General features: G+C 38.5%; 1 protein-coding gene across 11 annotated transcripts in view; it reads right to left on the bottom strand.

Moving 5' to 3' along the window:
- The window catches only part of Trappc8 (trafficking protein particle complex subunit 8), an 85121-nt gene that overhangs the window by 35364 nt on the left and 23363 nt on the right, over nt 1-26394 (bottom strand). For 5 of the 11 annotated variants that reach the window (XR_008219032.1, XM_052741615.1, XM_052741611.1 and 2 more), the window contains 11 exons: nt 23999-24088; nt 23321-23495; nt 20382-20535; nt 15470-15563; nt 13580-13833; nt 12363-12478; nt 10474-10624; nt 9184-9284; nt 6294-6399; nt 1132-1152; nt 208-339 (listed from right to left, as the gene is read on the bottom strand). Coding sequence is in view for 10 of the 11 variants with exons in the window: in XM_052741615.1 (XP_052597575.1) it covers nt 208-339; nt 1132-1152; nt 6294-6399; nt 9184-9284; nt 10474-10624; nt 12363-12478; nt 13580-13833; nt 15470-15563; nt 20382-20535; nt 23321-23495; nt 23999-24088 (1394 nt within the window). In the remaining variant the exon portion in view is untranslated. The remainder of the gene's footprint in view (nt 1-207; nt 340-1131; nt 1153-6293; nt 6400-9183; nt 9285-10473; nt 10625-12362; nt 12479-13579; nt 13834-15469; nt 15564-20381; nt 20536-23320; nt 23496-23998; nt 24089-26394) is intronic. The other 6 variants (XM_052741610.1, XM_052741612.1, XM_052741608.1 and 3 more) reach the window with 5 other exon arrangements.

Raw genomic sequence — 26394 nt, forward strand, 5'->3', positions numbered from 1 at the left:
TGTGGGTTTGTGTTCACAGGTGAGTGCAGGCACCCTGGTATTCCAGAAAAGAGTATCAGATTCTCAGCAGCTGGAGTTATAGGCAGAGGTGAATTATTCAAAGTGGGTGCTGGGATCCCAAGTCAGGTCCTCTGGAAAAGCAGCAAAAGCTCCTAGCTGCTAAGCATCTTTCCAGCTGCAACAACCTTTTAAACGAAATATGCTTACCTGCCCTGCTTTACTAAACCGATGGCCAGCCAGGATCATGTGAAAAGCGTATTTTCTAACCATGGGGCTCTTCATGTTTATGAAGCAATGAGCAGCCTGCTCCAAGAGAAGTGCACTTCGGAGATCAGAATCCTGTGAATGTGCAAACCAAAGAATGGTTAGCATCACAAAAGTAAAAGAAACAAGAGCTGCTCAGAAAGCTTCTGATTCCTAGTACACAGTCAGTGTAGCTTGGAGTAAAAGAGGAAGAGATAAAAGGGCCAACCAATCTCAATTCTTTCTCCAAGTAGCACACATTTTGTTTAAAAAGACTTCCAAAAACAACTTTCTGTTGTTGTTCCTTTTCATAAAATCCAAATGGCCAATTATGATGCATACTGTATAATAAATCTCTGAATAACTTCAATCCCTTCTGAGCAGTTAAACTGAGAACTGAATACAAGTATTCTAGTTAAAGATAAACCAAAAAACACAGAAAAACAGTTATCTAGTTTGTCCTGGATATTGCCTATATATGCCTAATAGCATATTTACTGTGCAACCCTCCTCAAAGAATATAGGCTACATTATGTGTAGATTATTATGTAAGCTAACTTATGACTTTATCCTCTTTAAAGAGCATTTACTTAAGGGAATCCTCAATTTTTAATGTAATATTGAATAAAGGGCCAATGGCTTCTTTCATTAAAAAGTTCCAAAGGCTGGCCCTGCAGTGAGGAGTTCTTCACAGGCTCTTTGTAAATCAGGAACAGGACAACTGCAAGCAATTTCCATTTGCCTGATCTTGACTGCCCAGGAGCTGTGATGACTCATCTTGGTAAGCTACTACTTCAGAGATCAGGGAGAAAGTGAGGAAGGTTGCTGATTAAGAATCAACTTTTCCCCAACACTTTCTCTAGGTCCTCAGCCTCAAGCTGAACTTACCAGGCCCTTCCATGTGTTCTGCTGCCATTATTTTCCCCAGGGAAAGTTGAAAACAGAAAACATTGACTTTAAATGCAATTATTTCAACAAATTAGTTACATCAAACAGACCACTATTATAAACTATCTTTGCAGCAGTCTTTTTAGAGAAGCAGCATATCTGAGAAGACCATGCAGAACACACACAGCAGACAGCAGCTATCATTACTTTAAGCCCAAATTAAATGTTCAAATGTCTGCTCTAAGAATCACATTCAAAAGCTGGTGGGAAAATATCAGGAATACATAATAAACAAATGGTTCTAAGGAGGATGCAAATCAATTAATTAGATAATCCTAGGAGCTTACATTTTTAGATTTTCAGGACAAGCTTTTCTAACAAAAATTATTAAAATACAAATATAGGTGCATGTGTGTGTGACTGTGTGTGGCTATGTGCACAAGTGACAGCCACAGAGGCCAGAGGCATCATTTGCCCAACACTGTGCTGGGAACCAAACTCGGGTTCTCTTTAAGAGTAATACATGCTCTTAACCTTTGAGCCATACTTCCATTCCCCCATATATATATATATATATATATATATATATAAAGTAACTGCACAAAAAAGCAAACACCTTCAGCATCCCATGCTACAATTCATTTGCAGAGGACTGTTTCCAGTTTGGTGCTGTTTTCTCAGTTTCTCTTTCCATATATGTGTTTATACGCCTAACAGGCATGTATGAAGAAAACCAAACACATAAATTTTTATATATAGGTGGTAGTAGATACAATATTTTGTTTTCCAAGTCATTTGCATTTCTAAATAAGTATTATATTCCAATATGTAAAAATATCATAACTTACAGTCACCAATTAATCAAACATTGGGGTTTTTTTCTACTACCAAAAAAAGACTTAGTAAGTGTAATTTCTGTGTGTGCATGTGCATGTACTGCTGGGAACTGAACCTAGGCAAATGTTCTCGCATTGAGCTACAATTCCTGCTCTTCCTTCTTGATACAAGATCTCACTAAGTAGCTTAAGGCTGATCTAGAACTCTGGATAGTCCCAGCTAGTCTCAAACCCAGTCTTCCTGCCTCGTGAGTGCCACTGCACTCAGTCATCAAAACAATTATTATATTATTAAATACTCAGAAATACTTTTATTACACAAATTTCTGGAAGTAGAAATAAGAAATTAATGAAAATTATGCATGTATCTCAAATTCTAATCATTGCAGACAAATTATTGCCAAAAAAACATACTATAAATAAATACTCTCATCAATGGAAATTAAGAATTCAGGTTTATGGAGCCAGAGAGATGGCTCAACAATTAAGAGGGTGTACTGCTCTTACAGAGAACCCAAAGTACAGTTCCTAGCACCCATGTCAGGAAGGTCACAACCACCTGTACCTCAAGCTCCAGGGGAATCCAACAATTCTGGCCTCTGGGCGCTCTCTCTCTCTCTCTCTCTCTCTCTCTCTCTCTCTCTCTCTCTCTCTCTCTCTCCCTTACTCCCCCTCTCTCTCATTCACACACTCATTCGAATCCAAAACTCATATAGGTACCAATCCTGGATACCCTATTTTTGTAAACAATGTTCTCTAGAAATCTGTAATGGTTTTTAAGTGACTCAATGTACAGTCCAGTTGAGAACCCACATAACAAACTTAGCATTCTCAAATTTAACACCATAGGACTGAGCAATTCAATCAAGATCTTAAGTCCACATCAGGAATTAATTAAGCTAAAGCAAAATTAGACACAGATTACTGGTGTCACACATAACTATGACCTTCAAGTCTTTACTATCAAGTTATTACAAAGAGGGGCTTGATGAGATCGCTTTGCAGGGAAAAAAAAACTGCCACCGACCCCTGACAACCAGAGTTTACTCCCCAGAACTCTTTCAAAGTGGAAAGAATGACTCTACTACCTTGTCCTCTGCCTCTTTGTGAATGTCATGGCATGTGTACCACACAAACACAAAAACAGCAAAATAAAAAATACAATTGAAAATCGAGTTATATAAAAATCAAGAAATGTATATGGGGGGATGGGCTAGAAATACAGTTCAGTAGCACAGCACTTGCCTGGCATTTGTGAGGCCCTGAATTCAATGCCAAGCACAGGAGGGGAGAAGGAGGAGGAAAGAAGAGGGAGGAGAAAAGCCCAACAGATCACTGCAAATTCCTAATTCTGGGAAAACATTACTAGAACCTGCTTCTACCACTGCCCTAAAGCAGTAAATGACAAATCATCCAGATTTGAGAAAGTAAAGTTAAAAACAAGTAACAAGGTTTGACTTAAAAACAAATAACAAGGTTAAATATAATCAGAAGAATGTGCTCTAAGGAAATTTTATTCACATATGTAGGTAGACAGACAAACACATTTAAACAAGGTTAAAAAAACACACAACACAAAACAATGAAACTCTATACTAACTCCTGGATCATAAATTCTGTGTATACTCACTGATATCCCTAGGTTGAAACAACATAGCATTCAAAGTCAAGATCAGATTAGCCACTAAAATAGAGTCTGAACACTACCAAACAGCTCATGTCTGACCCAGAGTGGTGGTTTAAATAAGAACAGCCACCATAGGCTCCTGTACTGAATGCTTAAGTCACCAGGCGTGGCACTACTCAAGAAGGATTAGGAGGTGCAACACTGCTGGAGGTTTGGGCTGGGGGTGGGAGAGGCATGGAGGCTTCAGAAAGCTCACAGGAGGCGGAGAACTTCTTCTGGGATGTAGCTCTCAGCTACTGCTCCAGCCCTGCCTGCATGCTGCCAGGCTCCCTGCCATGATAATGGACCAACTAAACCTGAAACCGTAAGCAAGTCCCAGTTAAATGCTTTCCTTTCTAAGAGTTGCTTTGGTCACCGTGTCTCTTCACAGCAATAGAACAGTAACAAAGACACACCAATTCATGCTTATTGGTCAGTGTATCACATATACCAATTACTAAACACTTTAAATATCACATGTGACACTAATATACCTCAGAGAAATTTTTTTAAAGGCATTTATTTGGTTCAAACTTCAGTGTCAGGCACTAGGAATAAAAATGTAAAAGATGGGCTGGCGAGATGGCTCAGTAGTTAAAAGCATGGAAGAGGACTGGTTTTGCAGAGGACCTGAGTTTGATTCCCAGCACCCACATCAGGCAGCTGAGCTGCCTGTACCATCTCCAGAGGATCTGAAATCTCCTTCTGGCCTCTGAGGGCACTGCACTCACATGAACATTACCATACCACACACACACATACATACACACACAGAGAGAGAGAGAGAGAGAGAGAGAGAGAGAGAGAGAGAGAGAGAGAGAGAGAGAGAGAGAGAGAGAGAGAAATAAATTTTTTAAAAAAGCAAAAGCCAAGAGGATGTGGTAGCATGCCTCTCTGTAATCTCAGCACTCAGAAGGCTGAAGCAAGAGGAATGAGTTCAAGGACAGCATGGACTGTAGAGTGAGATAGCTCGGATCTGCTTGGAATACAAACCACAACTGACTTATTGAAAAAATAAAAAAGAGGGTAGAAGGCTAACCTCAAGTAGGTAACAGATTAAACACAATTTCTAGTATAATATGATGCCAACCTTTATTGTCTATGGGAGAGTAGAAAGGAAACATTTAGAGCAAGGTGGGGAGCTAGAAAGGCCAATCTGAAGGACATAACCATCAAACTATGTGAAGCAACAGACAGAGAGCCAAAGCAGGAAGAGTAGTGATGTAACCCAGAAGGCTGAGGGCCGAGTGCAATGTCTCAGCAGGGAAGGGCACTTGTCACAAGCCTGGTCACCTAAGTTGGCTCCGTCAAACTCAAAGGAGAGGAGAGAACTGACTCCACAAACTACTCTGACCTCTGCCTCTGTGCCTGGGAATTCATGCCACCACACACACATACACAGTAGCAGTAATCATAAATTAAAAAGAAACTGGTAGGCATTCAGAGGAACCTTTGGGATATGAATGAAAGAATGTTCAGAGGATAAGAATCATACGCAGCCCACCAACAACAGCCAGTCATCCTCTGACAGGATGGATGAAGAGAAGCACCTCAAACCCTTCTTCCTGAGCAAGGAGAGACGGCTGCTGACAGAGTGTCACAAAAGTACTGGGTAATGGGCTGGAGAGACGACTCAGAGGTTAAGAGCACTGGCTGCTCTTCCAGAGATCCTGAGTTCAATTCCCATCAACCACATGGTGGCTCACAACCATCTGTAATGAGATCTGGTGCCCTCTTTTGGCCTGCAGGCATACATGCAGGCAGAACACTGTATATATAATAAATAAATAATCTTAAAAAAAATATTGGGTAAAAGGTTTTAAATTTATTGATATATTAATCTAAGATGCCTTGGATGCATCCAAAGTAGACTAGTATGGCCTGCCATCTTTTAGATTTATCTACTTTGGATGCATTTTTAAGGCTTAATGGGTTTCTTTAAATGGTCATACAAGTAAACACTGAGATTACTTGTGATTTTCTTAGTACTAGTTTTATACAAGATTGAAACACATGCATGTCTTAGTTGTACATAACATAGAACTTACATCAAACAAGATGCCACATACATGGTTGTGGTTAGTTAGTAATGAAAGGTAGACTGAGACTACAGAAACAAAATTAATTCAATTAGGGCTGTAAAGATGACTCAGTAGTTAAGAGCACTGGCTGCTCTTGTAAAGAACCAGTTTCAGTTTCCAGCACCCACACAGAGGCTCACAACTATCAGTTAACTCCAGTTCCAGGGGATCTGACACCTTCTTCTGACCTCTGTAGCACCAGACACATATAAGCACATACACAAGCACAGACAAAACACTCATAAATATAAAGTAAATAAATTTAAAAACATAATTTTCAATAAATAAGTTCAAATTATAAAAGATATACTAGCTGAGTATGGTATTCATGACTGAAATCCCAGTACTCAGAGAGAGGCTGAGGCAGGGAAATTGCTAGAAATTTAAGGCCATTATGGACTACAAAAACTGTCTCAAGCTGCCCCCACTACAAAACAAAACAAACAAACAAAAAACCTTAAAATGAAGTTAATGAGTAGCTCGTGGTGTTTTAATCCTGAAAAAGCAAGCCCCTCCTACTTTATGTTTTATACAGCACCTCTTTACACACTAATGAAATAAACACCCCAAGTCCAGTACCTCACTTGTCAACCGTATTAGAAGGGCTGCAGCCTCTGAGTATTTGCTTTGACTTTTTAAAATTTCGGCACTAAGCAACACACATCTTTCAGCCAACACCATATTCCTAAACAAAAACAGACAAGGAAAAATAATCAGCATCACGGTAATTCTTTAGCACATCCAAGTTACCATACATTCAAAGAGTCACTAGCTGATTCTGAGCAAGAAGTCTGTCCTGGCCTTGCTTGCAGAGCTTCACAGCTAAGACTGCTCCCTTTCCCTCTTTCTGGCCCTTTTTGGGGACATGCCAAGGTCCTAGCACGCTTGCTCTGAACTCCACATTCTCACTTTCTCTAAGAACCCATCTTATGCCCACCCAGCCCCACAGCCACACAGCTGCTTGTCAATCTCCACAGTTGAACTTGCCTGCTCTCTTGGACCCTAACTCAAATGTCTCCTTCTAGTAGTTTCCAGTCTGACTCCCCTGCTGTTATTGTTCTCAAATTCTAATAAAATGATCAAGATTTAAGAAAAAAAGTCTGTCATTTTCTACCCACTAAAAAGAAAAAAAAAAGCAATATTCATAATCTTTATTCCTTTGGAGGTGCTGGGGTCAAACTGGGGGCCTGGCAAATGATATGCTACAGCCCCAGCCCAGCACCTTTTCTCATCACACAATTCTAAAGTAAAGACACAATGCAAGGCTGAATACAGTTGTACACACCTAGAATCCTAGCACTTGGGAAGCTGAGACAGGAGAATGCTGGTGAATTCAAGATTATCTGGTGCTACATTATGGGACTTTGTCTCAAAGAAGGGGATAAAGGTGACTACAGATGTGCATTTTCCTTTTGGTAGAAATGGTTCACAGCACTAACTGGTAAGGCTTATTGTACAGTATTCTCAGCATTCTTCTGGTTCAGCATACCTTCTAGTTCATATATAACCTGTATTAATTATATAGATTATATATTTAAAGCTATTACCAAGTTCTCAGAACATAAGAGTGAAAACAAGTCACATGTAATACTTTGTTTGTCAGTATCCTTTGTATTGTAGCAAAGGAAATGTTTTTAAAAAATCAACTGTAATACTGTAATTTAAGAAAAAGGGAAGTGGGGCAGTGAGATAACCCAGTGGGTAAAGGTATTTGCAACCAAGTCTAATGACCTAAGTTTGATTCCAGTGGCCCACATGCGGAGGAAGAGAACAGACTCCCATCAAGTTGTCCTTGGCCTCCATAAACATGCCATGGAATGCCCATACCCAACACTCAGACACACACAATATAAAGAAAGGTTGGGGGTGGTTATTACTCTCAAAACATATTGTAGGCTAAACATGATATCACATGCCTTTAATCCCAGAATGTGAAAGGCAGAGGCAGGTGAATCTCTGTGAGTAGGAAACCAGCTTAGTCTACATGGTGAGTTCCAGGTTAGCTTGGGCTACATAGTGAGACCCTGTCTTTTAAAAGAAAAAGTAATAGCAGGTCCCATAGCTTACACAAGTGATCCTAGCACTCCAGAAGTGGAGACAGAGGATCAGGAATTTAAGACCACCCTTGGCCATATAGCAAGTTCAAGCCAGCCTGGAATACATAAGACTTATACCCCACAAAACAAACAAATGCTTTGATGATCTATCACACTTTCCATAGACTACATTTGCAACAGGTATTCCCAAATACCTAAGTCTGCCTTAATGAACACAAAAGTATAAACTCCTAATGTTCACTACTCATATAAGGCTCAGTTCTTAAATTCTATAAATTGCTAAATTTTTAAATACATTATTACATTTTTATTTGTATTATATTTTATAATTACTTGTGTATATGCGCATGTGGGGGAGCACAAATGCACTTGTCATTATAGCATTCATGTTCAAGTCAGGACAACTTTTGGGAGTCAGTTCTCTCCTTCTATCATGTAGGTCCCAGGGATCAACTCAAGCTGTCAGGCTTGGCAGCAATGATCTTCACCACTGGTATCTTGTCAGCCCTATGAATGCTGCTCCATTGTAAGTATTGCTATTACTATTACCTCTACATAAACAATAGAGGGCTCCAACTGAATCTCTAGCTCCGTCTTCCAATGCATCTATTCTACAACATAAACATCAGGCATGTAACTCAGTGGACAAAGTTCTGAGTTCAATCTAGTACCATTAAAAAAAAATCTGATTAATTTACTAAAAACTAGCTTTTATAATGATGAATGTCTACTCAAATATGCAGTAATTTTCATTTACTACAACATAAACCTTAATTCCAGTTTAGGAAGAATAAATGACAGTTAAGGTTTCTAACATCGATTTATCTCCAACCCTTTCTATCTCTCCCCCAATGCTTTCCATACACATAAACCGACCTTTACCAGCAAAACTAGAGAAACATTATTCCTAAAACTCATAATTCTAGAAATGTCCCTGTGGCTACAAAATCTGGCCACCCTGCATGAAAGTCTACCTATCAAATAACCTAACAGCCTCCTTCTGATGACTTCTGACCCAGTTCAGTTTCCTTATAAGAATTCTAATAGTACTCACTATTTCTCATTTTTCCCTAAGTCTATATTACTTGACTCTTCATGTTTCTGCCTAATTAACAAGAAAAGTTCAAAATGGCTAATTTCCATCTTAATGGTAAGTAAAATAAAAAATGTCCACAACAAAAATTATCTGCAGTGTAACACAAAACCTCAATGCTACATACATCAACTTGCTATCCAACAATGTAGTGTAGCTAGGATCTGAAAAGAGAAGGAAATAAGCACAATTTTCATTTCAACTTGTCTCTGACTAAATTAACTTCAGTTGAGAATCTAAGGCATGAAAAACAAAGAACTACTTGTAAATATCAACTCTTTCCCAAACAGGCCAAACTATCAATATTATGGTCACCTACTTGCAGATGTCCCTGTAGGTCTGAATGGCTGTGTCCATGTAATGGGCAGGGTATGGCCTCGGAGCTCCTGGCTGGAGAAAGGCCGACACTGCTGCCATCTCCTAAAGGAAACAAACAGACATTGTTTCAGGAGAACCATTCTCATATTTAATATGCAGTAAACTTAAAGACTTAAGGCCTCAGAGCATACATGTATAAATTTCACAGTTTAATGCAGACACAAAACACACATTATTTGTTTTAACTTAAAAATTCTGGTCTTTGTGGGGTGTGATGGCCCACATCTTTAATTCCAGCCTTTGGGAGGCAGAGGCAGGCTGATCTCTGTAAGTCCAAGGCTAGCCAGTACGTTCTAGGCTAGGCAGGTAAACAGAGACCCTAACTTTAAAAAAAAAAAAAAAAAGAGTTATGCATGATTTAAAGGTATATCCTGACATATCCACAAGAAAGGTGAATCCTGAAAAATTCGTTGTGAGGTGATTTTGTTGTGCAGACACCAGAGTATATTTATATAAACCAAAATGACTATGCCATTTGTAGGTAAGAATGTTTTAAGCAGTAATTTTATAAGAACACCACCATATATCCAGTCTGTTGTCTCACACACACACACACACACACACACACACACACACACACACACACACACACAAATGTGCTATATGGCTGTACAATTTTCCTATTTTTATCTACATTTGATAAATATTACATTTAAACTATTTAAGGAAAGGTAGCAGCTATATGAAAGATGAGTTTATAAGTGCTGGATATTAAGGTGTATTTATTTTAACATTATACATTCATAATTGAAAATACCTGTAGTTTATAAAAGCTATTGTAAAAGTAATAAATCTAAGAGGAACAGATTTGGAACAGTCCTCTTGAAGCCTATTCAACTGCATAATCAAAGCACAAACAAAACCATGAACTGGTAACACAGGAAGGTGACCTATATAGCTTGTTGGGCAGCTTAGCATGGCTGGAGGATACAATCTAAATACCAAACATTTCCTCCTGGTGGGACTGAGATGAAGAGGAACTCCTGACATGAGGGTGAAAGAGGAAGTGAAACCTTTCTTGAGCCCAGAACTGTACAAAGGGGAAGAAAGGGAAGGGAGGCACTTCTCTGGATAGTAAGTCCATGTGCACAAAATGTTGACCATCAATTTTAATTTTCTAAAATGTATCACAGGCATGGGGACAGAGCTCAGCAAGTCACAGACCATTACCTAGGCCATTCGAGGCCCTGGCTTGATACTCAACACCACAAAACAAACAAACAGTACCAACCAAGGCTCCAGCTGCATAAAGCATTGCTTGATCATTAAGGAAATCCTTCTTTGCAGTATGATAGCAACTGTAAGCCAAATCGTAATGCTGCACCAAAAAGCACAAGTCAGCCATTTTCCTGATTTGAAGCTCGGGTGCTTCTGGTGGATACCTAGAACATAAATACAGAATTTATGGCCCATCACACCATCACACATAAAATGTATAGTAAGCTGTTCAACTACGCAGAACATGAAAGAATTTGATCTATTGTGCAAAAATTCTATCTTCAAGGAAGACTGTCTATTCTCAAAACTATTTGAAAGTCCAAAAGTTAATTAATATGTTTAACTTATAGTCTTAGAAGTTTCCCAACTGCAGACAAGCATTTGCCCCAGGGACAAGTTATGAAGTAAATGAATGGTTAAAACCAGGTAACTTATTTATATACAACTCAGAAAAAAAAATCCAAATAGACTCGTGTCATTTTTCATTAAAACAAGATTTTGTAAGAAACAAAATTTGCTAAGTATATTCCTTGTCTTAGAACAGCAGGCGGAGGAGCCCAGCATGGTGAGGTACCAACACTAGGGGGCCTGAAGCAGGAGAGCTCAAGCTGAAGGCCGAATGGGGCAACTCAGCACGACATCACCTTTAAACAGTATATACCAAAGCACTTCGGACAAAAGGGCTGGTACTGAGTACCAAATCTAACTCCCCTCTGCTTGCAAATAGAGGAGCAGGTCCAAAGTAAAATGACGTTCTGAGTTATTTTAAGAGTTTTGTTTGTTTTTGCCTATCACCACTCTAGCCACAGGCTGTTGACAGATCTACAGTATCAACCACGAATTCACTCCTGATGCAGGTCAAATCCAACCTAAAACAATTGGTCACCCCTAACATTCATGCCACTATTGGATCAGTGGGCACATGTGGCCTAGCAGGTGGGTACTGTGACATCCAGCGTCCTCTGCTAAGGTCACTGATGAATTTTTCCCCAGTAGTCTATATATCACTTTCTAGCATTATGAAAGCTAACCAACCACTAGGAAGAAAATGTCCTGGTTAGTTCCAGTTTACTTTCTCAGTGTTCTATAATTAAACTACACGGAGTTTTCAGCAATAGAGTCTTAGTTCTGGTGAGCAACTAGAAGAGCCAGTATTTTTGGCTGAAGAGTTTTATTTCCCAAAGTCCAATAAAGCCAGCCATGGTAGCAGTTCACATCTGTTATCCCTGTGCTTGGGAAACTAAAATAGGATTATTACAAGTCCCAAGCTAGCATGGGCTCAGAGTCAGACTCCATCTCAAAAAAAAAAAAACAAAAACAACTTGATTTAAAAGTCCAATTACAGAGTCTAGAAAGCTGGCTCAGCAGTTAAGAGCACTGACTGCTCTTCCAGAGGACCCAGGTTCAATTTCTAGCACCCACATGGCAGTTCACAACTGTCTGTAACTCCAGTTTGAGGGGACCTGACACCCTCACACAGACATACATGTAGGCAAAACACCAAAGCACATAAAAATAATTTTTTTTTAAAAAGTACATTTAGAGTTCTTTTTTGTTTTTGTTTTTGTTTTTGTTTTTTTTTTTTTTTTTTGGTTTTTCGAGACAGGGTTTCTCTGTGTAGTTTTGTACCTTTCCTGGAACTCACTTTGTAGACCAGGCTGGCCTCGAACTCACAGAGATCCGCCTGCCTCTGCCTCCCAAGTGCTGGGATTAAAGGCATGCACCACCACCGCCCGGCAAGAGTTGTTTTTTAAATTAGAATTTAATTAGTGTCTTTCTTAGATATCATTAAGTTTTGACCAATATGAAAATAAGAACCTAAAAAGACAATCACTGTTTTTGTAGTCAAACGCAAGATAAAGTTAAATGCAGCAGAATTAAATAGAGTGGTATTCTACTCACAACAACCCAGATGTATTTTTCAGTTCGTTAATGCTCTTTTCTGGAACTTTACTGCCACTAAACCATTTCTTAGTGGCAGAAAACAGAGATCGACTCAAACCTTTCCTTGATATTAGCTAGAAAAAAATATGTAAACATGTTAATATAAACGCTTGAAGTATTTTCTACAAACAAAAAAATTAAGCTTTACTAGTAGTAAGTAAACAAATACTTTAATAACACTAATTCAAAAAATGTCTAGGGTCTGCAGAAATGGCTCAGCAGATACGAGCACTTGTTTTTCTTATAGAGGAATTGTCTTCAGCTCTCAGGACCAACACAGTGGCTCACAACCAACTGTAACTCCAGTTCTGGGAAATCCAAGCCCCCTCTGGCCTCTGCAGGGACTAGGCACACATATGATGTACATACACATGTACAAGCAAAACACACATACCCATAAAATAAAACTGAAAACAGATGTTGATTTGTTTTAATGTCTAATATATAGGCTGTAGAGCTGGCTTGGTGGATAAGAGCACTTGCTGCTCTTGCAAAGAACTAAAGTTCAGTTCCCTGCACCCACATGGTGGCTCACAACTACCCGTTACTCCAGTTCCAGAGCATCCAATGCCCTTTTACGTCCTCTGTGACCACCAAATATGAAATGGTACACATACATACATGCAGGCAAAACATTCATAAACATAAAATTAGAACTGATAAATGAGTCTTAAAAAAATAATTTGTCAGCCGGGCGGTGGTGGCGCACGCCTTTAATCCCAGCACTCGGGAGGCAGAGGCAGGTGGATCTCTGTGAGTTCGAGGCCAGCCTGGGCTACCAAGTGAGTCCCAGAAAAGGCGCAAAGCTACACAGAGAAACCCTGTCTCGAAAAACCAAAAAAAAAAATAATAATTTGTCCAATAAACTGAAAAAAAACTCTAAGTCAAAATAAATAAGGCTTATTTAGTACTAAACAGAACTTTATCACTGATAGTAACTTCAGTCAGTTTTTACAGATTATAAAACAAAAATCAAAATAAAACTTTAAATACAAAACTTTTTTTTAATTTTTTTTTTTGGTCAGAGCTGAGGACCGAACCCAGGGCCTTGCGCTTGCTAGGCAAGTGCTCTACCACTGAGCTAAATCCCCAACCCTAAATACAAAACTTTTAATAAAGTCTTAAACTCACTGACTTAATTTGAAGATTAATAACCCAAAAAACTTAAGTCTTACCTGATCATTTAACTGCCGAATTGTTTTCTCTATATGTGGTAAAAGGCCACGGAATGTAAACTCTTGTATAAACTGTCGAATTCTATCATGATCAGTGAGTGTTAAACAAGCACCACGAATCACTCCAGTACTTGCTTTCTTTGTTTCGTGTACTGAAGCAAACTTTGTATGATCCGAGCCATCGGTATTAGGAGGGTCACCACACTGGTCTAATTGAAGTGGATGAACTCTGAAGTTATTTGGTAAACCATCTACTGAAAAACAAATCTCTCTTTTACTCTCAGAATGCAACAGAAAACGTAACAAAACTACCATATCATTAAAGGAAAAGATGGCAAATCCTTTCTCACTGTGTGTATCTGAGATGAAATACTGTTAACATTGTCCCATTTTAAATTAAAGACTTCAGCTGGAGAGACAGTTCAAGGAAGACTGCCTAACAACTGAGTATGATTCCTGGAATCCACACATGAACAGAAAGAACAGACTCCCTACAGGTCGTTCACTGACCTCCATATACATGACACTGCACCCGCATGCAGAAACACACACACATGCAAGCATATGTAAATGCATTCAATAAAAAACTTGAATTAAGTTACTTGAGCTAATAATTGCTGCCTGCATACAAGCTTAAGAATCTAGGCAACTCAGTTTTAAAATACTACAGTGAATTACCCTATTTTTGGAGAGAAAGCAAGGTTTTATTGAGATACAAAGTAATAGCTCCCGAAGCAGGGAGAGTCCTGTTTATAAACAGGCTATCTTATATTACAACAGCTGCACATGGTGGCACATGTCTATAATTCCAGCAGTTGGAAATCTGAGAAATGGATCCCAAGTTCAGAAGCAGAAAGTAAGTTCCATGCCACTCTTGCCCACACAGTAAGATCAATAAAACAAACAAACAAACAAAAATTTAGAGCCATCATTACCAAAACTATAATTTAAAATATAGTAATATAGTTCTAAAAATCTTATGAATTTGGGGAATTATGTTGTATATTACATTTCCCTGGCTTTTAATAATATTTTGATTGACCTAGGCATGACTATTTTAAGATTTTCGTTTATTTGTTTGTACATGAAGCTCACTGAGGCCCACAGAGGGTGTTAGGTTCCCCTAGAGCTGAAGGCAGCTGTGAGTGGTCTGGCATGGGTACTGAGATCTAACTCAGGGTCCTCTGGAAGATCAATAACCACTGAGCCCTCATGATCCACTATTCTTAGAACATAAATTTAAGTGTAAACAACAAAAACCAGTATTCAAAGAACTGCATAAAACCAGAAGAAACATTAACTTCTGAGTCAAGTTTGCTGGCACATGTCTACCTCTCAGTACTCAGTGGTAGAGAGAAAATTCTAAGTTCAAGGACAACTTAAGCTATACAGAGAGATACGGTAGATCCGAGCTACTTAGAAAGCTGGGATAAGAAAATCACAATTTAAAGCATAGTCAATAACCTAGTCAAGATCTAGTCTTAAAATTTTAAAAAGGAGGGGTGGGCTAGAGAGATGTCTTGGTATTTACTGTTCTTGTAGAGGACCTGAGTTCAGTTCCCAGAACCCACATCAGGCAGCTTACACCACCTGTATGTAACCCTAGCTCTGGGTGGTCTCATGCCTATGACCTCCTCCAGTACCAGCATTCACAGAAACATCCACACACATAAACACACATATACATAATTGAAAATAAATCTTTAAAAAAAATTTTTTTAAAGAAAAGGGGTTGGGGAATGAACTAGCATCTGCAAAGCCCTAAACTCAATTACCAGTACTGAAAGGGGTTGGTGGTTAAAGTTTCTCCATCGTTTATCTGTGAAGGCTAGAGTGCTTTAATAACAGTAAATACTTCCAGTCAAAAGAGAACTTAAAGTATAACAAGACCTTTGACTTCGTTATCTAGTCCATCCAATGAGAGCAAGTTACTATCAGAATTCTTATTGGAGGTCATAGTACAAGGGCCATCTTCATATGATTCCTGGCAAAATAAAACACAAAAGCATTAGCAATATAATTAATTAATTGTGTTTAAATATTACCAAATACACCAATGCTTATAATTCTCCTGATGAATATGGCTTCATGTACTTGCTAAAGGAATACTCTTCTCTTTTGGCCCTCTAATTTCAGCATATCGTCTTGTCATGATGATCCATAACATTGTACTTTAATTCCTTTTCATACTCAATTAACTATGCTAATTCTTCCACATTCAAATGACCAGTATCTCAAATGTACCTCAATATTCATGCCCACATATATTTAAATAGGCACATACATATGCTCATGAATCCTAAAAATAATGACAAAGGTAAAGCCTACCAGAGTCAGACAAGAAGGAAAAAGAACAACTTCAAAATCTCCCAGGTCATAGACAAAATGCTAGCAGGAGTGGATTCTGAAGAGACTGAAGGGCTGTGAGAAATACCCAACACAGTGTTCCATTCTAGTAAGGCACTGGATTCTTGGGCCATCCCTGAACCCTACACTACTCCATGAGACCAAGAAAAATGAGCTATTATTATTCTGAGTGCCAGAACTTAATAGCAACAGACAGAGCCAGGTAGGAAACTCTCTGAAAACCATCCCTCCAGACAGACTTCAGAAAGAAGGTATAACTAGCCTGGAGTAATATAAAAGGACATAGTTATCCTTCTGAGGATACTGGCATGGCCCCCCTAAACAGCCTATGTGCACAAGCCATAGAAAGAGCATCTGCAACTGATCCTCAAGCTGCTTCTTACTTAAGGAAACATGTTTTCAAAAGGTGAAAACATTACTTTAGGAGTCAGGTGGTGCCTTTAATGATTCTCAAACTCTGGCCTTCTAAGATTCTAAATTACATACTCTCTGATACCTCTGTTTTCTGCTAAAAGTTCTCAAAATGAACAATCAGACTGGCATTCCCTTTACAACCTTAGACAGCTTAACTGTGAACTGAATTTTTCAGTACTACCTTTATTTTGAGCATGGTCCTGAGGGGGGGAAAAACATGAAAAAAAGAAAGCTGTTTTATATCCAGCCGGTTTGGGTTCTTTTATGTCTAAAGACTTCCCCTCAACATTCCAATACTAAAATGAGTAAAACAGGCTGGAGAAATGGCTCACTGTTTAAGAGCACTTACTGCTCTTACAGATGACCCAGTTACCAACACCCACATCAAATGGTTCTTAACCATCTGTAGCTGCAGTTCCAGTGTTTCCAATGCCTACAGGCATTCACGTGTATACTAAATCAATACATCAATAAATCTTAAAAATAAATGAGTAAGCATAACTGTGGCTTATAATAAGTTTTGGTTTTGTCCAATCACTTGGGAAGCTTTAGTGAAACATTTCACTATTAGGATAAGAATTTATACCATATCAAGCTGACGAAAGAATATGCGGGCTGTACTCTCAGGAGGGGAGGCTAAAATGTTTTTAGATTATGGGTTAGCCTATAGAAAAATGTCTGCCATAAATCAAACAGTGGAGGGGAAGATGAATAGGAATCTCACTTACACAACTCAAGTAAAACATAGCTCTCTGAACAGATGAAGATAGGTTTCTTCTGTATCCCAGAATCTAATAAATATTTATATGTATAATTCAGCTATTATTTGGCTTAAAAGAGATTAATGTGAAATGTTATCATTTTTACTATTTTCTACAAAGAAAATATTTTCCAGTTTCAAATAACCCTGGATTCTTGAATTATAATCTGTTTTTATGTTCAAGCTATCTGTGTATTATTTCTCCTGCAATTGTACAGAAAATGTTTTTACATTCAAAAAAAGGGACAAATACTATAGAACTGTATCACATGAAATATATAGAATATACAAATTCATAGAGACAGAAAGATTAGATGTTATCTCAAGATGGAGAAGAAAGGAATATAGAGCAAAGATTTCCTAAATACAGAGTTTCTGTTTTGTGTGATCGAAAAGCCCCACAAACGGACAGTAGTATCAAGACTGTAATAATGTAATAAATTTATAATGTAATAAATCAATACAATTAATGTAATTAATGAATACCATATAGTTATTGAATGAATACTGAGAAAGTAATCAATGAATACCACAAATGTAATTAATATGAGTGTGATTAATGAATATCATGAGTGTAATTAATATCTTGAATATAATTCATGCCACTGAATTGTGAACTTAAAAATGGTCACAACTGCCGGGCAGTGGTGGCGCACGCCTTTAATCCCAGCACTCGGGAGGCAGAGCCAGGCGGATCTCTGTGAGTTCGAGGCCAGCCTGGGCTACCAAGTGAGTTCCAGGAAAAGGTGCAAAGCTACACAGAGAAACCCTAACTCGAAAAAACCAAAAAAAAAAAAAAAAAAAAAAAATGGTCACAACTGCAAATACTATGTTCACTTAAAAAAATAAGGTGGAATGTAATCATCATACATTGTATGTGTGTATGAAATTGAAGACAGCGATGTTCTAAAATAGAAAGTGGTGATGGTGCCATGGGCCTATGAGGATACTGGACTAAAGTCTATCAAATTGTGCAAACAGGCAAATTGTGTACTATGTGAATTATTTGTCAATAAAGATTTTATAAAACGTAAAAAAAAAAGGTTCCAAAGTTACACAGAGATAAATAAATGAGTAAAATATTAGACACTATGTCTAGATCAAAAATTCTACATGACAGAAAAGTAAGAAAAATAAAATGTTAACCAACATTTCTATTAGAGCAATAATTACAGAAACTTTTAAAGTGATTTTTAAATATCTCATGAAGAGCAAATATAGTACAGTTATACAAAATATATTTTTCATTTATTTGAAAAATCCTTTTTAAAAAAGTCAAATCTCGACTAACCAAATAAACAAAAGAACTTGGTATTGGCTCTACCAAGTAGCATACAATGTTGCTTAACATTGTGAAAGAAATAAACTTTACAATTATGCACTTCAACCAACAAATTAGCTTAGAAGTCTAAGAAAATAACAAGAAAGGAAGAAATAACACTTCAAAAATTCAAGAACGGAAGACCAAATGACAGGATCAAACCCCACCACCACCACCACCTAGGTCGTACCCGCTCCACAAAGTGGCCACAGTACAGCACGGTGAACCGCAGGAAGAAGGCAACCCCAGCCCAGGCTAATAAAGAGCAGACTATGAGCCTTCTTAGTTAATATGGGGGTATGGGGTGGGGTTAAGACAGGGTCTCACTATGTAGACCAGGCTGGCCTTGAACTCAAGAAATCCACCTACCTCTGCCTCCTGAGTACATTCTTGGTTAATTAAATAGACAAATTCAAATGTCTATCTCTACATGGATAAACAATCTAACTCGTAGTACATGCTGTGGTTTGAATAAGAAATGTCCCCCACTGGTTCATGTATTAGGACACTTGGTTCCCAGCTGGAGGTGCTGAGTTTGAGGCTTGCTGGAGGAAAAATAGCACTTGTGGCAGCTTTTAAGGATTTATAGCCTTGAACTACTTCCTGGCTGCTCTGCTTCCTGTATGGAGATGAAAAGTAATTTCTCTGCTTTCTGACTGCCAGGCCAGCCTCAGACCCCTGCTTCCAAACCTTCCCCACCATGATGGACAACATTTCTCAGGAACTGTAAGGTAAAGTAAACCCTTTCTTCATGGTGTTTATTATCACAGCAACAGAAAGTAATTGATACAGAATGTAATTCACTTTTCAAAAACCACCTAATGCTATCATTTATACCTCAATGTGCTGTAGCTGATTAAAAAAAAAAAAAAACAGCTTTTGAACCACTTTATTTAAGAGCTCACAGCTGATGGATCAAACTAGTCATGCTAGTATTGTATTAGTTAGCCACTAAGCCAAGGCAGGTACTTTTGGGTGCAGGTACCTATGCTAATGTGCCTTCAAAGTACCCTCTCCTTTATTTTCAACTAAAACTTTATGGTGCAAGCTAAGCATGACCAGATATTTCTGTCTGTCGCTTTAACCTTTTACATATGTGCTCCATGACTCTGAGCTGAGCATGCCCAACATTGCATCTATCTGTTCTTTAAATTATGACCACAAACTGAGCATAAAAGGAACACAACAGAAAAAGCTTAGGAATGGGCCCTGAATGAAATCCTCATCTTCCTTTGGTCAAGGGTGGCACTGCTTTGGATGTTTGCCTTGCCTGCTGCATGTCAGACACCTTCCTCCCCTTTTGTATGTCTTGGCTGTGCTTGTTTTGGCTCTGCAAACTCACTGTGTTCAGTTCCAAAACAAACAAATAAAAACTTCTAGACCCATGATAGTGCATGTCAAAAATGTCAACACTTGGGAAGTTGAAGCAGGAGGATTAAGAAATCAGGACAGGCCGGGCGGTGGTGGCGCACGCCTTTAATCCCAGCACTCGGGAGGCAGAGCCAGGCGGATCTCTGTGAGTTCGAGGCCAGCCTGTGCTACCAAGTGAGTTCCAGGACAGGCGCAAAGCTACACAGAGAAACCCTGACTCGAAAAACCAAAAAAAAAAAAAAAAAAGAAATCAGGACAGACAGCCTGGGCTACCTAACAAGATCACAGCCTGCCTGTACTATATGTCAAAGAAAAAGAAAACAAAACGCTAGCCAGGCTTAGTGGCACACATCTTTAATCCTAGCACTCTGCAGGCAGAGATAGGTGAATCTCTGGGAGTTTGAGGCCAGCCCAATCTACATAATAAGTTCCAGGCCAGTAATGTATACAGAGTCAGACCCTGTCTCCATCCACCCCTCAAAAAATAAAAGAAAAAAATCAACAATCATATCTTCATGACATAAACTAAAATACAACTTTTGTGGTTTGATTCAGTTTTTCAGATGTACCTGGTGTTGAATACTATTTTTCTGGAGATATTGACTCCAAGGATCTGGTATCTGTTCATCTGATGCTCGATTTGGTGCTCGAGAATTAATTTTAAGCAAATAACAACCCTGAGTTCCGTATTTCTGTTTCATTTCTTCATAAATTGATTCAGCTCTAAAGAAAAAGAGAAAAAACTTTGTAATAACCTTAGACAGACTTTAGACAGAATTTAGCAGACCTTGGACAACAGTTCTTAATTTTTTTATTTATTTCTCTTTATATTATTTTCATGTTTATTTCTGTAGGAAGGGAAATGACACATACCACACTGTATATGTGGACATCAGAGGATAACTCACAGAAGCTGGTTCTCTCCTTCCACCACATGGGTTCTAGGGACTGAACTCAGGTCATCAGCCTTAGCATCAAGCACCTTTATCCACTGAGACATCTGGTGAGTCCAGACAACAGATTTTATTTTATTTAGTTTTTTTTTTTTTTTAAATGTGTGTAAGCCTGCATGGATTTGATGTGCACTCCTGCATGCAAGAGCTCAAGGAGGCTATAAGAGGGTGTCAGATCACCTGGGGCTGAATAACAGGCAGCTTCAAACTGCCATGTGGGTGCTGGGACCGGCAAGAGTGGTAAGCGCTCTTAAACCTGAGCATCACTCCAGCCCCAACAACAGATATTTCAAATAATCCAAGAATAATACCCAAAAAAAAAAGGTAAAACAGAAAATTAGAGATTATAAAAATTTAAACAAAACTCATGATACTAATCAAAACTTTTCTTCAAGGCAGTCCTATCTGTTGTATGGGCAATCCTGATGGCCAGTTTCTTTACAGCACAGACCATCTGGGAACCTTCCACATTAGCTACTGTACAGACTGCCCATTTCCAGAGCCACTTCAAACATACATATTAGCAGCTTTCTGTCAACGGTGGGAACTCATCCTCAGAAAGTGTAATTTGAGAGTATCTTTTAAAACCATGTATTAATAAATGGAAGTCATAATACCAAAAACTGTTTGTAGGGCAGGGAGAAAAGGAAAGAACTATAGCAAAGCAGATGAAGCCCTCACTGTACAGACCACCCTTTGTACTTAGAGAACTTAGAGAAGCTGAGCCTTGAGCTACTGCTCAGACTAAAAAATAATTAATAAAACTTAAAATCTTTCCATATTTTGAAAAAACATGTCATCTTCAGCTACATACCAAGTTTGAGGCCAGCTTAGGCTACATGAAATATGTTTTTTAAAAAAAGAAAACTACGGGGTTGGGGATTTAGCTCAGTGGTAGAGCACTTGCCTAGCAAGCACAAGGCCCTGGGTTCGGTCCTCAGCTCCAGAAAAGAAAAAAAAAAAAAAAGAAAACTACTAAACATGCTAGCTATTGGTAGAGAAAATGAATTGTAATGTGACAACTTAATAAGAAAATAGTACAACTGTGAGAAATGAAATTCTAGTCCCACTGGGTTCAGTCTGCTTGTTTATTCATAATTTTTAATTTCTTTCAAGGCTGGATATTGAACCCAAGGCCTCAAAAAAGGTAAGCTCTATCATTGAGCTACAATGTTTAGTCCCAAGTCTAGTTAAAACAGGTATTTTCAGCCAACTGGCTATTTTGGGAGAGGGGGACACCTGGAAAATCTGAAGGCTTATTCATGAGCAAATGCTGATACTGTACAAATAACAACCCTAGCAAACAACAAAATCACATAATATCTGAGTAAAAGTTATAAAACAATATATACAAATAAATACAGAAATATGCTTATGTATATATACACTTAAGTACCACAAGTCAAACTCCTACTCACTTTATTAATAATACTGCTAAAAAAACCTAAGAACTGAGTTATTGAGATGGCTTGTAGATAAATGTGCATGCTATTAAGTCTGAGGACCTGAAACCTGAGTTCTATCCCTTAGACCCACATGGTAGGAAGAGAACTGGCCCCTGCAAGGTGTTGTCTGAACCCCCACCTGCAGGCTGTGATGCACACACACACACACACACACACACACACACACACACACACACTAAACACAATTATTAAAAAACTAAGAACCATTGGCCTAATTCTGAATGCCACTTGAACATCACCACTCAATACAGGAGATAAACCATGTTCAACTGTCTCAAAGTAATTTTAATAGCCAGTTCACACTATTTTTTACTTATACTACTCTTTATCCAATGGGCTTTAACATTTTTTTAAATGCTAAAGATGAATAATCTACAAGAAGTATTTATTCTGTTTCTGGGTTTTAAGTTATTAGAAATTAGTTAGAGGGTAGAGTTATTGCCCAATGGTAGACTGTGCTCAGGAAGCATTAGACTTCATGCTCAATCTCAACTAACCAACAATCAATGATCACTTATGTTCAAAACAAGGATTATAAATTATAGGTCCCAAATGGCAATCAGATACCAAGTATAGTATAGTATAAAACAAGATTAATTTCATCCATACCTTGAAACAAAAGCCAAAGTAAACTCCAAAGCCATAAACATAAATTTATTTTTATGCTTATATTCCAAGAATTCATTTTAGGGGCCTGAAAGATAGCTCAGCAAGTAAAAGCACTTGCTGGGGCTGGAGAGATGGCTCAGAGATTAAGAGCACTGGCTGCTCTTCCAGAGGACCTGAGTTCAAGTCCTAGAAACCATCTATAATGAGATCTGATGCCCTCTTCTGGCATGTAGGCACACATGCAGACAGAATACTATACATAATAAATGGATTAAAAAAAAAAAAAAAAAAGCACTTGCTATCAACAACCTAAGTTTAATCCCCAGGTCCCTGTGATGGAAGAAGAGAACCAATCCCTAAAGATGTCCTCTGACCTCCACATGTGTGCTATGATATGTGTGCATACACAACCCCCTCCCCAAGAAGTGATTCTTCTTTTTTAAAAAATAAAACAATTAAAATTTAAAATGCAATGCTTACCTCTGCTCATCTCCTGAAGTTACATCATGCAAAAGCACGTAATATTTAAGTGTATTTGGGATAAACCACTTAGGGTAGGAATAATCACTGTTGTGCTGAATTCGATGCTGTTCTTGTGACAACTTTGAAAACTGTTCCATAGGTTCAGATTCACCAGACGACGCCACCAACATACCTTGTAACCACACTGTCAGGGAAATTATCACATCTCTCAATGATAAATACTGCCTTATTAATATAAATTGTAGGAGAAATTTTCTGGCCAGGCATCATAGCACAGGCCTGTTATTCCAGTTACTCAAGAGGCTGGGGCAAGAGGGCTGAAAGTTAGGGCTGTGTCTGCACTGAAGTGTGAGTCCAAAGCCAGCCTGAACATCTAAGGGAGACCCTCTTCCTCTGGCTTCCATGTACACAAGCATACACACTTGCACACCCAGATGAGCATACACAACATGCACCCTGAATTCACTCTCTCACACACACACACACACACACACACACACACACACACACACACACACACCCCTCAACTACCCAGATCAGAAAATCCAAAATAATTTTGAATGTGATATCATTACTAATAAATAATAATTTCTCCATTCTCTATAACTTCTCAAGTATTTTGTCTTTGTTTCTATAATTAGCAACTTCTTGGCTTTCAGATGACTTAAAGGATACAAGCTAAATAGTGGTTCAGAAACTCATGATCTGATGCTGGCATGGACTGCAGAAATGTCTCTCTGTAAGACTCAAACCACGGAGTAGTCGCTAAAATTAACAACATGCAAAATGGTTAGAATTCAGCAGAATTGGTTTATAAAAGAAAGCTAATAATTTCTAGTAGTAAACAAGTATTTTTACCTGTGCTTTAAGATACATGATATAAAAGCAAACAGCACAATTTCTCTTATTTGTAGAGGTAGCATTTTATATAAATATATCAAATCATTCACATATTTAAAGATATATAGCATATGCAGCATGGATATTTTAAGCTATTCATGCAAATCCACTTATATATGCAACTACTCAGGTCAGGAGAATGAAGCTGTCACTCCTGAGCCTGTGCAGCATTCCCGAACCATGTACTCACTGGATCACAGTGACTAGAACTAAGCTTTAGGTCCCATATCAGTCAGTTCACAGTCATAAGCAGACCCTGCTCATAAGAGATCATGCTGAACATCACCGGCTCTCCACCGAGATGATCTTACCCCTCAGGAGAAACTGGACAGTATTGGAAGGTAGTTGTGGTTGTCACAACAGAGAAGGAGACAGGACTACTGGTGCTTAGGGAAAGAGGTCAGAAAATCAAAGACATCTTTCAGTGCACAGAGCAAAACAGCTCCACACACACAAAGAATCACCTGGCTCAAACTGTCAAGATGGGTGTGGCTGACAAATTCCATAGCTTGACGACTTAAGTCTGACTATTTGTTATAGCCTTTTAAAACCTTACATGGTGTTATTAGTCTGTGTGTGGTTGTATGCATATGGAGGTGAGAGGACCACTTTCAGGTTGGTTCTGTTTACACCATGGGCTCTGGGAACTGAACTCAGGTTGTCAGGCTTGCAGCAACAAGTACCTTTACCACTGAGCCATCTCACTGACCCAGCAAAGACTTTCTAAAGAGAAATTCAAAGGATGCTACTTTATAATCAAGCCAACTCTTTAGCAATTCATATTACATCTTTTCTAAAAATATCTGAACATACTTAAACTTAGTTGGGCAAGGTGGTTCATGCCTCTAATCCTAGCACTCAAGAGACTGAGGCGGGAGGATTACAAATCTGACAGCCTGAGTAACAAGGTAAGATCAGGTCTCAAACAGTTGCATGAAGGAGAGAAAGAAGAGCAAGGAACCAAGAAAGAGTTCTAGATAGAGCTGGTTAGGCAGGCAGAATGGCATATGCCTGTACTCCTAGCACCTGCAAGATGAAAGCTGGAGGACCAGGCATAAATGACTAGAAAAGCAGAAGAAAAAACTGTATGTGCTGACCAAATACCATATCTCATCTGGGGCCAAATCATCTTTTTGTTATTTGGCTTTTTGTTTTGTTTTAAGATATGAGCTCACTATGTAGTTCTGCCTGGCCTGACTATCTTCTGTGCCAACACATCAGCCAAATACACAAAAAAATCTTTTCACTGTAACCAGGTGTGATGGCACGTATCTTTAATCCTAGCACTGGGGAGGCAGAAGCAGGCAGATCTCTGTGAGTTCAAGGCCAGTCTAGTCTACCTAGCAGGTTCCAGGACGGCCAGGACTGTTACACAGAGAGACCTGTCTCAAAAAAACAAAACAAAACAAAAGCCTACAACAAATGTCCTACAAGAAATGCTCACGTGCAGCCAGGCAGTGGTGGCACACACCTTTAATCCCAGCACTCGGGAAGCAAAGGCAGAGGCAGAGACAGGCAGATCTCTGAGTTTGAGACGAGCCTAGTCAACAGAAGAGAGTTCCAGAACAGCCAGGGATACACAGAGAACCCTGTCTTGGAATTTAAAAAAAAAAGCACACATTTGCAGTATGGTTAGGAGGACATTATTAAGACAATTCCCAACAATACTACCATCTTCATGGAAATGGACAATGAACGACACAACTGTATGTATTTGTCACAACAGGAAACTAGTTTTCTCACCAACCAGAACATATTCCTCCCTCCAAATCAGTTAAAAATCATCTCCAGCTAAAAAATTCATTGATTTACTACCTATACCAACAGAAGAAATATCAAAAATTTTTATTAAGTAACAAAATATTTCACAGAAATGACTATATATCTATACCAATTTTGCTTATTTGTCTACCTTTGTTGCCTTACTATTGCTAAAAAATTAACAACAACAAAAAAAAGAAGAAAAAAAAACTGTAGTCATATGAGTAAGTTTCTGCTTGGTAGTAGATCTTCCAAACAGCTATGCCATACTATATTATCTGTATAAATAAACTTTAGCTAAATGTGATGCCAAATTCCTGCACCCCTGGCAACCAGAAGGTAGAGGCAGGAAGATCAGGAGTTTGAGACCATCCTGGGCTATATGACTCTATATCAAAGAAAAAAAGTTA

This window comes from Peromyscus californicus, unplaced genomic scaffold (genome assembly GCF_007827085.1).
Source record: "Peromyscus californicus insignis strain IS unplaced genomic scaffold, ASM782708v3 Scaffold_17__1_contigs__length_78620276, whole genome shotgun sequence".
In the NCBI taxonomy this organism is placed as follows: Eukaryota; Metazoa; Chordata; class Mammalia; order Rodentia; family Cricetidae; genus Peromyscus; species Peromyscus californicus.